Raw genomic sequence first — 16881 nt, 5'->3', positions numbered from 1 at the left:
TATTACTCTATGACGGTATCGTTTCGCGTCCGTATCAGGCTGTTTTTTGTTGCATTGCAGAGTACAGATGTGTGTGTGTTTCTGAATAGCGCTGAAGCTACAGTTCCGCTACGTCGAAGATCCGTAGCTTTAAGTCCTCCACCTTACTTTGAGAATACAACCCCTTCCACGTTGAGTCATGTCACAACTTGGTCGTGCTTTATTTCGGACGAAAGATTTGATTTTCTTTATGTTATAAATCGTCTTCAACTGTTACCGTGCGGAAGTAGATAGTCTTGTGTTTTTGTTAATTTAATGGGTGAAACATGAAGTAAGGGTTAAGATACAGTTTTTAATGAATTGAATGTGTTTCATAACATTGTATTTGCAGAAATAAGGTATCAGACAATAGTATATAAATTCATCTGAGTATAAACAACAAAAGTGCTCTTAGATGGGTGACGTGTGATATGTGGATGAACATGTTGAAGTTTAGTGAACCAAAATGGTTATTCGTTGTGAATGAAAAAGACAATAATGCAATATTATTGGTGGCATTATGTAATATAGCACGAAACTAGAGGAATTTAGAAATTACTGCCAAGTCTATTTTTGTGATAAATTACTGGAATGAGTTCGTGGACCTACAATTTAAGTGGACAACATCCAGGTTTGTATTTACAGTATGTTATAAAAAAAAAGGTTATGTAGTAATCATTGGTAAGGCCACTATCTTCCCGCAATATAAATCCAGGGCACATACTTTCTTGTTAGAGTGTAAAGAGGCTGACAATGTTATGTTAATCATGAAACGTATAGAATTAATTAAAATATAGGCCTATGTAAATACAATATTTGACTGTGTATGGCCTGGACCTCTGTTGCGGGAAGATGACATGGCCAATGCTTACTAAAATAATAAGTGTTTAAAGAAATGGCTAGAAGTTTTGATGAAACGAGCGTTGAGGGACTTCCGCCGATTTTGGAATAGACACCGACGCACTTGAACTGCCAACGTAGAAAACAAAAAATCACACTCAATCGCTTTCACCTTCATCTTGACAGGATAATAAAAACCTAAACTAACCTAACCTAACCTAATCTAAGTGCGTCGGTGTCTACTCCAAAATCAGCTGAACTCCTTCAACGCTCGTTTAACCGAAGTTTGTGTTCCACAGAACCAGTGACGCGTATTTTTGATGTGCATAATGAATGATGCGAAACACTTAGAGAATATTCGTCTTCAAACACAATACGTAAACATGAGATTTAAATAATGTTAACTCCTTTAGTATGACTGGGATGTCAATAAGCACTAATTTGAATTGTAATTAATCTATTCAGCCTAACATAATCTTGGAAAATTAGTGTTTTTCGCTATACTGGAGAATTAGCACGGTCACTTTGAACCGTGCCGTTACGTTTACCACCAAATTTAAGTAAATACACAATGTCACCAACATAAGAACATGACGCTGGTGTGTGGCGTAGTTGGCGGGAGAAATTTTTTCTCTCTGTCTACCTCCTTCGTTCTGAACATTATTGAGAGATAGCACCACTGTTAGCGACAATGTGTATTTGCGTAAATATTGCGAGTAAATTATGACGAGTGCCTTAGATGAGAGGCTCGGGACAGAAACAGTTTTGCTGTAGCGCATGCGCGGACCTCTCGTGCAGTGGGAGCGTGATCCTTACTTGAATTTATTTTTGCGTGTACTTGCAGATTAAATGATTGAGATCCCTTCTTGCTCCGGTTACAGGCCTTGCATTTACGAAGGTTGTGTTATGTTATGTTAGCTTAGATTAGATTAGCTTAGCTTAGGTTAGGTTAGATTAGCTTTGGTTAGGTTAGATTAGTTTTGGTTAGGTTAGATTAGCTTTGGTTAGGTTAGATTAGTTTTGGTTAGGTTAGCTTAGCGTATTATCCAGTTGTTCCGTGTTTTTTATAACTATCACGGCATAGCTTACAAATGTACTGGATATGACCGAAGAATGTTATACCGTGCATTACCTCGTTCTGCAACAATCGATGTTGCGTTGTAAATGTACATGCATGACTGGAATGGTCTCGATGGAAATCTTAAGCTAAATTTAAACTCTCTTCTTCTTCTTCTTCTTCTTCTTCTTCCCTTATGATTTCAATTCGTTATTAATTTAAAATATGCGAACCTTGAATAGAATATCACAAATTAAATACTTGCAAGGACCTGTACCCGTTCGTTTCACGGTCAGACATTCTCACAGCTGTGGACTAAAGTGAAACTAAGACCTCTGTAATGAAATGTTGTATTTTTTCCTTGTCAGTATAGGCTACTTCATTACCGGTAGTAAAAAATAATTTAAACATTTTTTTTTATTATTTATTTATTTTGCTTTTGAACTTCACTGCCAGACATAAAAAGGCATAGCTTTCTTAATAATAATCATATGTTTGCATGAATGCAGCATTTCATGCACAAACCTGTAGTGGATGTGTGTACAAAGTTTCTTTACTCTCGATATAGGCATTCAGGAGATAGCTATTTTATTTTTAGCGGGTTAAAATGTAAACTTTCTGATTTGCAATAAATCTCATTAAAGTTTATAATGTGGATTCTGAATATACTAACTACTTACATGAGACAAACTTAATTTCGCAATTTAGAATATCGTGATGAAAACTTCACTACAGTAAAAGCGGCAGATTGTTTGACGTCATATTTGGAAAGTGAAGAAAATGACCAAAAGTGACCAAAACTCAGTGGCGAAACTTTTAAATTCTGTATGTTATTGGGAACATTTTAACAGTTGCCATCTTTACAACTGCAATTTGAGAATATATCAACAATTGAAGACCTACCCGGAATAAGAGTTTAACCAACAAATCTATAATACACGTTTCAGGAGAAAGGAAAATAATTTCAGGGGCATATTTCGTTAGGACTATATTTACTAGCAGAACCACTTGACTAATCAAGGAAACGAGTTTATTCAGCTATTGGGTACAATCATTTATTGTTATAAATAAATTCTTCAAAATTACTTTTTCCATCTAAGTTACATATTTCATTAATTTGATGTTACATCCTTTTCCGGGGAGGTCTTCACTGTTCGTTAACAGAAAACCACAATTTAAGTCACACAGAGTTAGTGTGCACTCAATGTTGGTTGCTTGACGGTTGTCAACCCACTTTGAGGTCTGTGGATATAGAGGGAAAAATTGGATCGGTGTCTGGTAGAGTTCCCGGGTAGCTCAGTTGGTAGAGCGTTGGTACGTTAAGCCAAAGGTCCCAGGTTCGATGCCCGGCCCCGGAACAATTTTTCCCTCGAAATTATTCAGGTCTTCAATTATTATTAACGGGGTGAAAATATTGCGAGATACGATTAATGTCAAACTTTTCTTTATTTTTAGAAAATCTCAGTATTTTACAAACAGGTAATACATATTATTTCTGAAAAGAATATTCATAAATTTGACCATACTTGACCATATTTGACCATACTTTCTAATATTTGTAAATATGAGGTAATAAAATATGAGTAGATATAGTATGTGAAACATTGTATTGTTGGTAGTTGTTGGAGTAATGAAGTCATGTTCATTTTCTTTTTTTGTATAGTAATATTATTAATCACTATTAAAAACATATTGGTGGCCTATTAAATGCATTTACAAAGCAAAATTCAATTGTCCCAAATTTTTTGTCCGCTATTGTATTTTAAACAGAAATCTTAAACATGTTCTACACAAATTAAAAATTATGTTTATAAAAACATTTGTATTTTATGATTTGCAATGTAACGTAAGGCCGGGTGCACACAGAATCAAACGCAACACGATGGTCTCGAGCAGACACGAGGAGACAACATTGAATGGCTGCTTTAACTTGATCGCGAGCAGACGGTCTGATGGGTGCAGCGTACTACGCATGCGTGAGTAGCCATATCCACGAACTGGACGTAGAAAATTTTCAAGAAGATATTCTATCATTAGAGATGGTAGATTTTCGCAATCAGCTGACAAAATAAGTAACTGAATAATTTCGAGGGAAAAATTGTTCCAGGGCCGGGTATCGAACCCGGGACCTTTGGATAAACTACCTGAAAGCTTGATTTGCATAATACACGTCACTGCTCGTTAACAGAAAACCACAGTTTGTCACACAGTTAGTGTGCACTCAATGTTGGTTGCTTGACGGTTGTCAGCCCACTTTGAGGTCTGTGGATATAGAGGGGAAAATTGGATCGATGTCTATAATCTTTTCGCTGTAAGAAAAATCCTAATGTAAACAATAGCACGTGACTGAAGTGAAGCTTCATTGGTCACTGTTTAGGGGCCATAGATTCTCAGTATGTGTTCCCGCCTACTGTTGTACATTCTGTTTCATGTTAAACATTTCCCGTTACTCCTCAAGTAGGCTTAACCTCACTACTATGCATTAGTTTTCTTAGGAAACATTTATTTTATAATTACTGTAATTAAATTATTTTTAAGTCTTATGTCTTCACAAAGGACAGTTGAGGATGCAGAAGCCATACTTCAGTATCACGTGTTTACGTGAACAACTACGAGCTCAAGTGACGCCACCTTGTTACAAGAATAGACTACCTCGGTATTACTGTTGATATTCATCCGCGTTCATAGTACATAACAAAATATAAAAGTAGCTTTTCTTTTACATAGCTTTTTACGTATGAGTGAAGTTATGTGTTTCATCGTATTTAACAACTAGAATTTAATTTTTTATTTTCAAATAATACAAGATTGTGGTTTCCAAATACGAACTATATTTTCCTGCGCCATGTGAGTGTTTCGACTGGGAGCCAATCACGGGTATGACAGCAACGTGCTTATGTTTACATTAGGATTTTTCTTACAGCGAAAACAGTATAGGCCTAGTAGAGTTCCCGGGTAGCTCAGTTGGTAGAGCTTTGGTACGTTTAACCAAAGGTCCCGGTACGATACCCGGCCCCGGGACAATTTTTTCCCACTAAATTATTAAAATCAACTTTACACGGAGTTATACCTGAAAGCTTGGTTTGCAAAATAAGTAATTTTATGTTTGAAAACATTTCAAACGTATTAGTATAGTTTTTTTAATTCGCGATAAAATTCGAAAAGGATTACAGCGCATTTTGTCTATTTATTCAGCTCTTTTTCTTCCAAAATAATGAAAATTCACCATGACGCCATTTTTAGGCCACAAAACCAGCATAATTATCAGTTGTCGTGTTCAGTTGCCGCTAGGCGTTGTGATACACTTTTAAGGTAAAGCAAAACGTCTTGTCGAGAAGAACCGCGCCGCGTCTGATTCTGTGTGCATCCGACCTAATAGTAGTCTATAATATACATATTGTTTCATATTTATTCATGAAGAAACAGCGGTAATATTTACTTTCCCATTAGGAACTGAAAACCAAGAGGTGGAAGCACTGTTTAAAGTAAACGCCAAAAATTCAAGTATTAGTGTCGTTAATAATACGACTGCTGGCGCATAGTTACATAATTTATGCTATTTTCACACCCCTTCGCCAGAAAATTGTGAAATATTATTTATTTTATAATCCAGTATTGATATGTAATAATATGACATGTACAGACACAGATAATACAGTAATGCTTAATATTTGCATTATTATGCTGTCATACGTAGTTACTAAAAGGTTATTTGTTGTTGTACAGTCAACTGTTTGACGACAGGTTTGAACCTCATAAGTCACACCAATAGAGCATCACTCATGAGAAAACTATGACTTGTTATTTTATGTTCACATTTGTTACTTTCCAGCAAACAAACAAGATATTCAGTTTTCCTCAACTATGAAATGTTTTCTCAGAATTATCAGTCTGAACAAGATAAATATTGAATTACTAAAAAGCCTAAGATGTTGATAAAGCGTCGTAAAATAACCTACTAAAAAAATTACTAAAAAGAAGGAAGTTCACTAATAGAGAGCCTTCACGCCTTCTGGTATATTCAGTATTATACTAATATTCCATCATCTGATTGAGGTTCTGGCTGATACGTATACAGGGTGATTTACGAGGATTTGCCATTCTTTATGGAGCTTATTTCCGAAGGCATTCTGAGCAAAAAATGTCATATAAACATGAGCCCTATTCTCAGTATTTACAGAGTTACGTTTCGTTATTGGAACGCATTGCTGTGAGCCCGTGATCTTGGTCAGCGTGCAGTCAGCAGCCAGCGCGAGCGCTACGGAAATCAAAGATAGCCGTATGCAATTATAGCTCGCGCAAGAAACGATTACCGAAAACCAATGGTGGCGTTGCTGTCTGTTTTGACGTGTGTATGTAGGCACGCCGAGGGGGGAGAGGTGCGAGCCGATGGAAGTACTGTCTCTTCCAAGAAGATGAACAGATGAGGACATCGCTGTGGAAGTAAAGAACGTAGCAAGAGAAAAATTCGAAGCTAATTAAACGCGCAACATATGTTTACGAATGAAATAATAATACCGTGCGATACAAGACACATATTCACATGCAATGGAACAAACTAAAGTCGTAATGTAACTATCACAACGCAAGACTGATTCTATCGATGTCATTTCTCTTCCGACTGTACTCTTGAATATCATTCAAGTTATCTCGTGATCTTTCCTTATCGCAGTGTTTGATTCGCATTCTTTCCGTCGGTAATCCGTGGTTGCGAGACCTATACGTAGCTCGACGAGTGCCGTTCACAAGCGTGCGGCCAAGTGTACTCAAGCGGACGGCGACATTTTTTTTAATGTGTTGTAAACTCTCCAAGACTGTAAATTAGGATGCAAAATTGGACTGCAAATAATTAAGTCGGTGGAAATGGTGTTATTTGTAATAATTTTTGTGATAAGTGCGTAAGAATAATGTAATTTTCTAGTTAAAAATATAAAAAGATGTTTGTACGAAGCAACTAAGGAGTTCACAGCACATTTTTAGCTTCATAATACTTGCCAATTAAAGAAGTGATACTTCTGATTTGTTCATTCTCTATTTGTATTATTAATTTACCTTCAAACTAAAGAATAAACGTATTTTACAAACAACTTCAAATTAGTGTAACTCTGAAAATATTGAGAATAGGAACTATGTTTATATGACATTTTTTGCTCAAAATGTATTAAAAAATAAGCTCCGTAAAGGACGGTAAATCCTCGTGAATCACCCTGCAGTACATCTCACTTGACGATATGTGTCAGAGGAAGAACAATTGTTTGTGTGATATGAAGTCTGACTAGTGTAATATATAGCTAGTCGGCGATGTATGCAATGGGGGGGGGAAAGGAACTAGCTACCCTACCCCATTATCTCCTGGCCTAGTTGCCTCATAAGTGGTGTCTTCGTGGTATCACTTGTGAGGTTCAGGCCTGTCTTCGGACAGTTGACTAAACAACTAATATTCCCTCACCTCATTACTATTAAAACATTGTTCTGTTTTAATAATTTCATTGCATTTCTGTTACAAATTTCTCACCTATAAAACTAGAAATTGCCATACATTCTTTACTTTATAAGTTATAATTTCTTCCTAACTACTGTAGCAGGAATTTGCGACACTCTGAGTATATGATCTTTTCGCTGTAAGAAAAATCCTAATGTAAACAATAGCACGTGACTGAAGTGAGGCTTCATTGGCCGCTGTTTGGCGCCATAGATTCTCAGTACGTGTTCCCGCCTACTGTTGTACATTCTGTTTCATGTTAAACATTTCCCGTTACTCGTAAGGTAGGCCTAACCTCACTACTATGCATTCATTTGCTTGGGAAACATTTACTTTATAATTACTGTAATTAAACCTCACTTCAGTTATTATATACAATTAAGACTATTTCTTTTTCTCCGCTTTTGAGAGGGTTTCCACTCTCATGTTTAATAACCACATACACCGAGGATGCAGAAGCCATACTTCAGTACCACGTGCTTACGTGAACAATTACGAGTTCAAGTGACGCCAGCTTGTTACAAGAACAGACTACCTCGGTATTACTGTTGGTATTCATCCGCGTTCATAGTACAGACGTGGACAAATTATTAACAAAATTGACGATTTTTATGATAATTCTGTTTACAAAATTTGACTTTTCAATTTAGACTACAGTTGACAATTTTGCATATTTCTATCATTACAATAGATAGAAATATGCAAAAATGTCAACTGTAGTTTAAATTGAAGAGTCAAATTTTGTAAAAAATATATAGGCCTTCAAAAAATCTTCATATGTTGCTAATAATTTGTAGATATGCAAAAATGTCAACTGCAGTTTAAATTGAAGAGTCAAATTTTGTAAAAATGTAAAATAAAAATCTTCAGTTTTGCTAATAATTTTGAAATATCCAAAATGTAAACTGTAGTCCAAATTGAAGGGTAAAATTTTGTAAAAATATATAATAAAAATCTTCAGTTTTGCTAATAATTTGTAAATATGCAAAAATATCAAATGTAGTCCAAATTGAAGAGTCAAATTTTGTAAAAAAATATACAATACAAGTCTTCAATTTTGCTAATAATTTCGAAATACGCAAAAATGTCAACTGTAGTTTAAACTGAAGAATCATATTTCGTAAAAATATGTAATAAAAATCTTCAATTTTGCTAATAATTTATCCACGTCTGTACATAACAAAATATAAAAGTAGCTTTTCTTTTACATATAGTTTTACATATGAGTGAAGTTATATGTTTCATTGTATTTAACAACTACAATTCAAGTTTTTTATTTTCAAATAATACAAGATGATAGTTTCCAAATACGGACTATATTTTCCTGCGTCGTGTGAGTGTTTCGACTGGGAGCCAATCACGGGTATGACAGCCACGTGCTTGTGTTTACATTAGGATTTTTCTTACAGCGAAAACTGTATACTTCCTGCTCGCTTGAGAGCTCATGTCTCCCATTCGCGAGCTTAAACAGACCCTCCATCCAATTGGATCAACGCCACAGAGTGGAGCCCACCTCACTCTGAATGTCATTCCGCCTGAGCCAAGTAAGGTATACACTGTGTGAACCGATGAATCAGGTTGAAGAGTGTTAACCACAGCTGACGAGCCGACTCTGAACGAACCATGATCACCCGCCACAGAAGCAGCAGCGTCAAAAACTGGCTGAAGCGGTGCACCCAGTACATCCTGTGAAAGCACATCGTATAACTTATTGGTTGTCACTATTTTTTATAGACCTCGGATTTTTAGACTCGTTTAGCGTGGGCAGAAACATACGTTCTTTAATGCACCTAATTTTATGCAATACAATCGCCCGAGAGTTTCTCGTGCTGCATACATTTAGGGATTTTTACATAAAATTGTTGTAACCCAACCTATTTGGGCCTAAAAATCCGAGGTGTAGTTATTACATACATCATCACAAAATTGTTCCAGAGAACACCCAATTGTGAATTGAAATGCCTTCACTTACAGGACACTGTATCCTCACAAACACATGCACAGGATGGTACACCGTAATGATAACCCAAGGTATGAGCTTTATGAAATAAAATAAGGGTATGCCTCACGTATAATGTACATATGGGCTATATGGAATCGATCAGTAAAAAAACCTCGCATTTTTTTATACCCTAATTTTTTCCCTATTTATACAAGGCGCTGAGGAGAGTGCATTTGCAAAAATATGCTGTCGAAAATAAAATTGTTTTCGTATTGTTGAGCGACAAATTTAGCGTATTTTATAAAAACAAGCCTCTTTCAGCGCTCAGAACTCTGGAACCATTTACTGCAGAACATTGAACGGGAGCTCATTTTGAAGCTGACATTTGGTAGGTTATGTTAAGAAGTAATCCTTATTTTTATTGTACACAGAGAGACAGATAACCTGATTTTACTTACTTTTAGGCTTTTTGCCCATTTGTGAAAATGTAAAAAAATATTGAGAAAAAACCTTGCATTATTAAGAGGGACTTCGGCATTGTTTGCTTAGTGTCACGGCAATAAGTTTCGAGGGTATTAAATAAATTATTTTCATACGCCTGGACTTTGTTGGTTCCTACTTGTACTGCAGCCCTCTCGTAGGGCATTTATGTTATTGCGCTTGTACCTGTGACGTCATCCATACTTCAGATCAAACTAATCTGTATCGCGTGGTAACGCACATTTTTCCGCGCTCTAGTGATACGCGAGATGATATTTAGTGAGATGAGGCCGAGCATTCGCCATAGATTACCTGACATTTGCCTTACGGTTGCGGAAAACCAAGTGGGAATCGAACCCAGGCGCAACTCCGGATCGGCAGCCAACTGAGCTACGCCGGGAGATGAGTTGCTTTAATATAAAGAAATACTTTATAATAGTTGACGTTAATTCCTTTTTTCAACAAACACGAGACAAATTGGTAACAAAAGTTGCTGCCTTTCCATTGGTTGCTAAGTACAGTTACATTAAGGTTGACGCTCACTGGCACGAACCGACCGGAACGGAACGAACCGGAAATATTCTGCGAGAGACGTATGCATGTATTTTAAACGGTAAACGCTCACTTGTCCGAACGGAAGCAACCGGCTGCCGGTCCTGACGGACAGGGTTCTCGCGACACGACCCTAGCGGAATTTCCGATGACGATCGGCTGCATCCGTATGTCTTCGCTGGTCTTCGGAGAAAAGTGTGTTGGCTGTTCTCAGTACTTTCCCACTCAACATGTGCTGGTGCGTTGTCCAGACAGATTATTCTTAAAATGGGTGATGAAAAGTTAATTTTAACAGTGCTAATCGCGCTTCTCTGCTGATTGGCCTTCGAAATGTGATGTTTCCCTTCATTATTTGAGATGCTAATAACAGATGAAATTTTAAACATTTTTCTTCGCTCATACGAAAGTACTAAAAAAACCATTACTCGATCTTTACACAAATGTGGGCAAAGATGGTTAACTTAATCAAAACACTTTTTTATATTGTTATGACTAGAGCCCGGATTGTATGTAATTACATATTCCGTTCCTACATATGTAGCTATAAGGAAAGCTAAAAGTCCGCGAATCGTATTAAATTTAAATATACAGAATAAAGAATATAATTACAAACAAACAAGACAAATAGAAATAAAATAATACCATCAATATAAAAAGGAGATACAGTAGTATTAACGAAATTTGAGACCGAATGAGCAGCGCTCGTGTTCGATCGCAGTTAAGATATAATATTAATAGGCCTGTAAGAGAATATAAAATAAAATAGGAAATAAAATTAAAATTACAGTTACAGAAATTATATAATACAATATTAATATAAGAGAAATACAGAAAAAATAATAAAAATAAATAAGTAAAATAAAATAGGAACTAAAATTTAAATTATAGCGGCAATGGAATTATATAATATAATATTAACACTAGAGAAGAATAATATCGCACGTCAAAAGTAGGACAATATGTATATATATATTTCAAAATTATAGAATACAAATATAATATAGGTTGATTAATTCATACACATAGGCTATAAATTTATTTAATCAAATTGAAGATATTAACACGTTTCTAATTTTCTTGTTATATGTTAGTGGGTTACATGTTAGAAGTTCTGGGTGTAATTTAGTTAAAGCATTGTACAACCGAGGGCCAAAATTAATGCTATGCTTTAGACCAGCAGATGTGAGACATTTAGGTGCTATTAATGTTGAATTAATATTTCGTCTTGTGTCATAATTATGTGTCTGTAATACAAACTTATTACGATTTTTATGATAAAATTTTAACAGCGTATGCTTATAAATTTGTTCAATATTAAATACATTAAATTCAGAATAAATTAATTTAGTTGGATAATCGAAACGTTTCTTCAAACAAATTTTAATTATTCGTTTTTGTAGTAAATTTAACGAACTAAGATTAATGTTTGTACTTCCACCCCAAACAATTATACCATATTGAATGGTAGACTGAATAATGGCCAAATAAACATTTCGTAGAACTCTAATGGGTAAGTAGCATCGAAGATTAACGAAAGGGATCATTATTTCGAAGTTTTAAATGTTTTTACATATTTTGGTGCATAATAAATATTTTGGCATATATTATATATTTTAAAATGTTTTGAAGGATATTGCATATTTTGAAAGAATATATACATTTTTTCACTAATTTTCTCTCTACGTAATGATTAAGTTATTTTTAAAATTGTTTATAAAGCTTATCCCTTCGTCTCTAGTGCATAAATATAATTTGATAATTGAAAATAATAACGTATTCTGTCAAAAAATGGACATCTCTTTGCAATGCTAATAGTTTGTATCCCTTGAGAAGTAACGGTAAAGTAGGTACAAATACCAATGCGAATGGTAGTAGTGAAGGAAAGAATGAATCAGTTGCTCTAAAAGAAAACAATAGTTTTTTCTGTTTTTTGTTAAGAAACTTATTTTGACATCAGGTAATATAATAGCAAGCCTACTGCCATTCGCATCCAAGTTAAAAGACTGGATTTCAATTGAAGATTCCTTTACTAAAATGGTAAAATCGTGCAGCCCAAAGTGTGTGACAAACGCATTGGGTGCTCCATGAAGTCACAATTAGAATAGCATTTAAAAATTGGACTTCATGTGAGAAATAAAAAACGTGCTCCGTCGAAAAGAAAAAGTTCTTCTTACACAAGTGGTGCTGAAACATTCGTCTTCTACAAGTGAATTTAATAAAAATTTGTGCATGGCAATGGTTGCTGCAAACATATACAGTGGTATAAACTTGGAGTTCCAAAGTTCCAAGCATTCCTACGCAAATACTGCAACTTCAATATTTCGCATGAATCAACACTCCGGAAAAAATATTTGAACTCCTGCTACACTGACACAATGGAAACGATTAGAGATGGACTTGATGATTCCTACGTATGGGTTGCCGTTGACGAGACGATCAATAACCGTAGAAAATATGTAAAAATATTCAATTATTAATTGCGCCTCCAAACAATGAGGTTCAATCACATGTGCATCTGTAATTTTTTATTAGTGTGCACAAATACATCTATTAAAGCTTAGATTTTAAATTACCAACTTTTTTTTATTTATTACATATTTATCTACATACTTTTTTAGCTTCATATTTATGTAGTCTACATAGTTCTCATTTTCACATTACATAAAATCCGGGCTCTAGTTATGGACCCATATTTTCTTTTTTCTTTTCTTTTTTCCTTCCTCATCAGCTAAAGACTCAGTAAAATAAAATAATCTTCGGAACTACTATCCCACTCCATGTTTAAACCAGACTGCCTGTCGACTGTACCGGAATATTCCGAGCAGTGAGCGTCAGAGCTTCCGCGGAAGACGGACGGCTGTAGATTTCCGTTCCGGTCGGTTCGTGCCAGTGAGCGTCAACCTTTACGCAGTTGTACTGAAGCGTGCCGTTCTTACCTGCGCAAGTGGGTGCGAGCTGCAGGCAATGAGCTGACGTCTTCCTTGAGGATGAACTTGCGCGTTCCCAGCACGTAGTGCTCGAAGTAGGACCTCCAGTCGACGGCTTTGATGTCGAAGTTGAATGTCTTGCGGTCGTGGGGATTTAGGTGCGACAAGAGTCGGACGACGTTGTCATTCGTAAATTGCCACTCGTGCGTCGTGAAAAACTGGAGACAGGAAACTGCCTGATTTACTTTCTTGTGCAAGCGAACCATTCTGAAAGAGGAGAAAATGCCTCAGTATGAACACACAATACCGGGGAGGTATTACATAACTCCTACCTGGTAGTTTTGTCGAATGAACCCTGACATCAAAGTTGCAGTTTTGTTTACAAAATAAATGTTAGTAGAAACTATCAGTGGCGTCGCATGAAATTTTGAGCAGGGGAAGCTAACTCAAGTTGTCTTTCATGCAATATGAGAAAACGTATTACAAAAATACAGTCTTAAAATAAATAGTAGTCAATGTCAAGTCAGCAGTCGAATATTGGTTGGAACATCGTAAGTAACACCAATAAGGCATGACCTCAAATGATACGTAGTAAAATATGGTTTCACGGTTTACACATATCTCTAACAAATAGACACGTATACATATAACATTAGCTCACTCCCTGTCATACTTAGAGGAATCACAATATTAGTATCATTACGTAAGTATGGTCTGTCTTTTGGTTGTGTCCTTCATTGACAGCAAGGGAGTCGGTCATTTGTTTTTTAAATCACACTTTTGTTCGTAAGTCAGTTTTGATAATATAATTGTCCTAAAAAAATTCAAGTAAATTAGTGTCAGGAACTGTTATTTCGCTCATTATGTATTATATCAGCCACAGTGCACACTAACACTTTAACTGAACACAACTGACGAAAAGGGATAACTCGGAAACTACTTATTTTAAATGTTAAAGCTAGCTTCTTGCGAGCCTTGCGACTAGGGTAGCTTAGTAGAAAGGGATGGAAAATCTGCGGGGTGGATTACACAGAAGAAACCGGTCTGCTTGGAAGCTGGTGTGTGCAGGCTTCTTGTTTACTGCTGCATCACAAATCATCCTGAGCTGCCGCATCACAATATTTAACGCGTAAATATAAATTCTATTAAAATTAATAAATAATTTTCTCCATAAACTGCAGGTTTATTATGAAATTATTATCAACTGGGGAAGCTAAGCTTTTTAGCTTACATTGACGCTACGCCACTGGAAACTATACACTAAATTTATTATAAATTTAAATAGATTCTGCGACCCTTAATTGGTATGTTTATTTAATTTAATGAAACACTTCTAAAAAAATCAAAATTATTTAATGATACGTTAAAAGTGTTAAAATTTTTAAAAAAGTTATGTACCTTAGACGGCCCGTTTCGACGCCGGTGCTGCGTCATCTTCAGTGTCCTATGAACTATTGTTGTTCCTGTTGATCTTGCATTCGTCAGTTTAGGGGCGGGGGTATGTAGCTCCTATGGTGGGGGGGTGGTTGTTTGTGTGTTATGTATCGTGATATCGAATAATGTGTGGGTATTGAACTAATAAAATTGTGTATTAAGTATATGTTGTGGGTATGTTATTGTGTGTTTGTATATTTCGTATTGTTCTAAGATGTTTACCTGTGAACTTTTTGGTGTGATGTGTAGAATTTCCATATCTGTTTCTATATTATTGTAGTCATGATTATTGTTGATAATGTGTTCTGCGTAATTTGATGTGATGTAGGGTTTGGTTATAGCTTTAATATGTTCATTATATCTTGTGTGAAAGGATCTTCCTGTCTGTCCTATGTAAAAATGTGGACAACTCTTGTATTTTTGTTTGTAAACGCCAGTTGAATTAAATTTATTTCAATGTTTAATGTGATTATTTAGATATTTCTGTGTTGTGTTAATACTGTTTTCACAGAAAAAGTCTTTGGACTATAGTTGTTTTATGAAAAAAAAAAATTATGAAAATCACTGACAATTCCCACTCCTATAACATAGGACTATGGTGTCTTTTTTTTCACTAACAACTAATTCAGTTGATGGCCGCTACAATACGCTCACCACACCCCTAATATCTCAAATTCGCATTTCTTAAACAATGGTTCTTTCTCTAAAAAAACCCCCTTCACTTGTTCCACATAAACTAAATACAGGGACATCATTTTATTTTTACTTCAATTTTTATTGTACCTGAGTTTTTGAATGTACTTCACTCCCACCCCTTCTACTGATGAAGTTAAACCGTCCTCAACACAGATCCAAGACCGCATACAGTAAACAGCACTGAGTTAGTGAGTATAGTACGTTCCAGAAATATGTTCGCGTTTTCTAGTGACGAAAGAGCTTTCAATATTGAATCATATTTTCGCACAGGTACTGTCCGTTTGCCTAGGTCGCATCCCGATTTCCCCCACCTGCTTCTGCTCGCCCCTCAGTAAAAGCTGGGCTGTCTTAGGTCTTTTCTCAAAACATTAATTTCTGTTAGGAATTGGACGTCTACGTAATATTATACAACTGTTTAAAATAACTTAAATAAAAGGGCCTCGTTAAGTAATTAACTGTCACGTGATTTCCTCCCTTTCTACGATCCTGCGGCATAACCACTTGGACGGACAGTAGATAGCATGTCTGAGTAATTTTATCTGTGCGGGTCGGGCAGAAGTGAAGATTGAATTTACAGTACCTAAGGTACTCTTTTATAGAGTAGGTACAGAATTATTTCAACATGAGTTACTGATACGAAGGACGAAACTGTAAATTGGAATTAGGTACAATACTCTATAGTGCGATAATATGCACAAAAAATTGAAGCCTGTATCGAAATGAACGGCCACCATTTTCAAAAATATGTGTTTAAATATCCATATTATGATTATTTTTCAATTTAACTTCATTCTCTATATTGTACGCTAATGTGCTGTAGACATTATAATATACACTGCATAATGAATACGTTCGCATGGATAACTCAGTTCGTGAGTAAAAACACTTATTCTTAATACAGTACTGCATTTTGATTAAACAAAAACCTAATGAAATTTATCGAAATCAAAATCGCGATATTTCCTATTTTACGTAAATGGATGAACTACTTTTCTACCCTCCTATACCTAGTAAAGTGATTTGTTTGTATTTTACGCCAGTATCATCGAACTACAGTCGTGGAAGGGGGTAGCAAACGGTGTTTCCTGTTCTATAAAGCTATAGCCAGGTTAATATTAAAAATATTAGTAAAAATAAAATGATGTCTCTGTATGTCTCAGTTCTGACTGAATATACTCACATAGGCTTCTTTCCAGACATACGTGCAACGAGGTCAAGTATGTAAGCCGGAATCATGTGGAAAACTAGAACGCAGATGTTGTTCAAAATCCGACTGCTTTTGAAGCTTCCTCCAGGGTACCATAGTACATCGTCGAATGGGTTTTTCAGTATATTCTCATATCCGATGTCTTCTACATCCTTCCACTTGATTGAGTTCAGCTTTCCGGACGTGCAGTTATACACTACTGTGTTGTTAGGTCTAAAACAGAGATACTCAATATGATTATATTTT

General features: G+C 35.6%; 1 protein-coding gene across 1 annotated transcript in view; it reads right to left on the bottom strand.

Annotated features, from left to right (window-relative positions):
* Window positions 1-3342: 3342 nt before the first annotated feature.
* Window positions 3343-16881, bottom strand: part of LOC138714611 (putative fatty acyl-CoA reductase CG5065) — a 147851-nt gene continuing 134312 nt past the window's right edge. The window contains exons 7-9 of the mRNA XM_069846635.1: window positions 16609-16848; window positions 13308-13565; window positions 3343-9083 (exon numbers count right to left, since the gene is read on the bottom strand). Of these exons, the coding sequence (XP_069702736.1) occupies window positions 8924-9083; window positions 13308-13565; window positions 16609-16848 (658 nt within the window). The 3' untranslated portion in view covers window positions 3343-8923. The remainder of the gene's footprint in view (window positions 9084-13307; window positions 13566-16608; window positions 16849-16881) is intronic.

Source organism: Periplaneta americana, chromosome 15 (genome assembly GCF_040183065.1).
Source record: "Periplaneta americana isolate PAMFEO1 chromosome 15, P.americana_PAMFEO1_priV1, whole genome shotgun sequence".
NCBI classification, from domain to species: Eukaryota; Metazoa; Arthropoda; class Insecta; order Blattodea; family Blattidae; genus Periplaneta; species Periplaneta americana.
The sequence above is the reverse complement of the archived record's forward strand: the minus strand, read 5'-3'. Positions and strand labels throughout refer to the sequence as shown.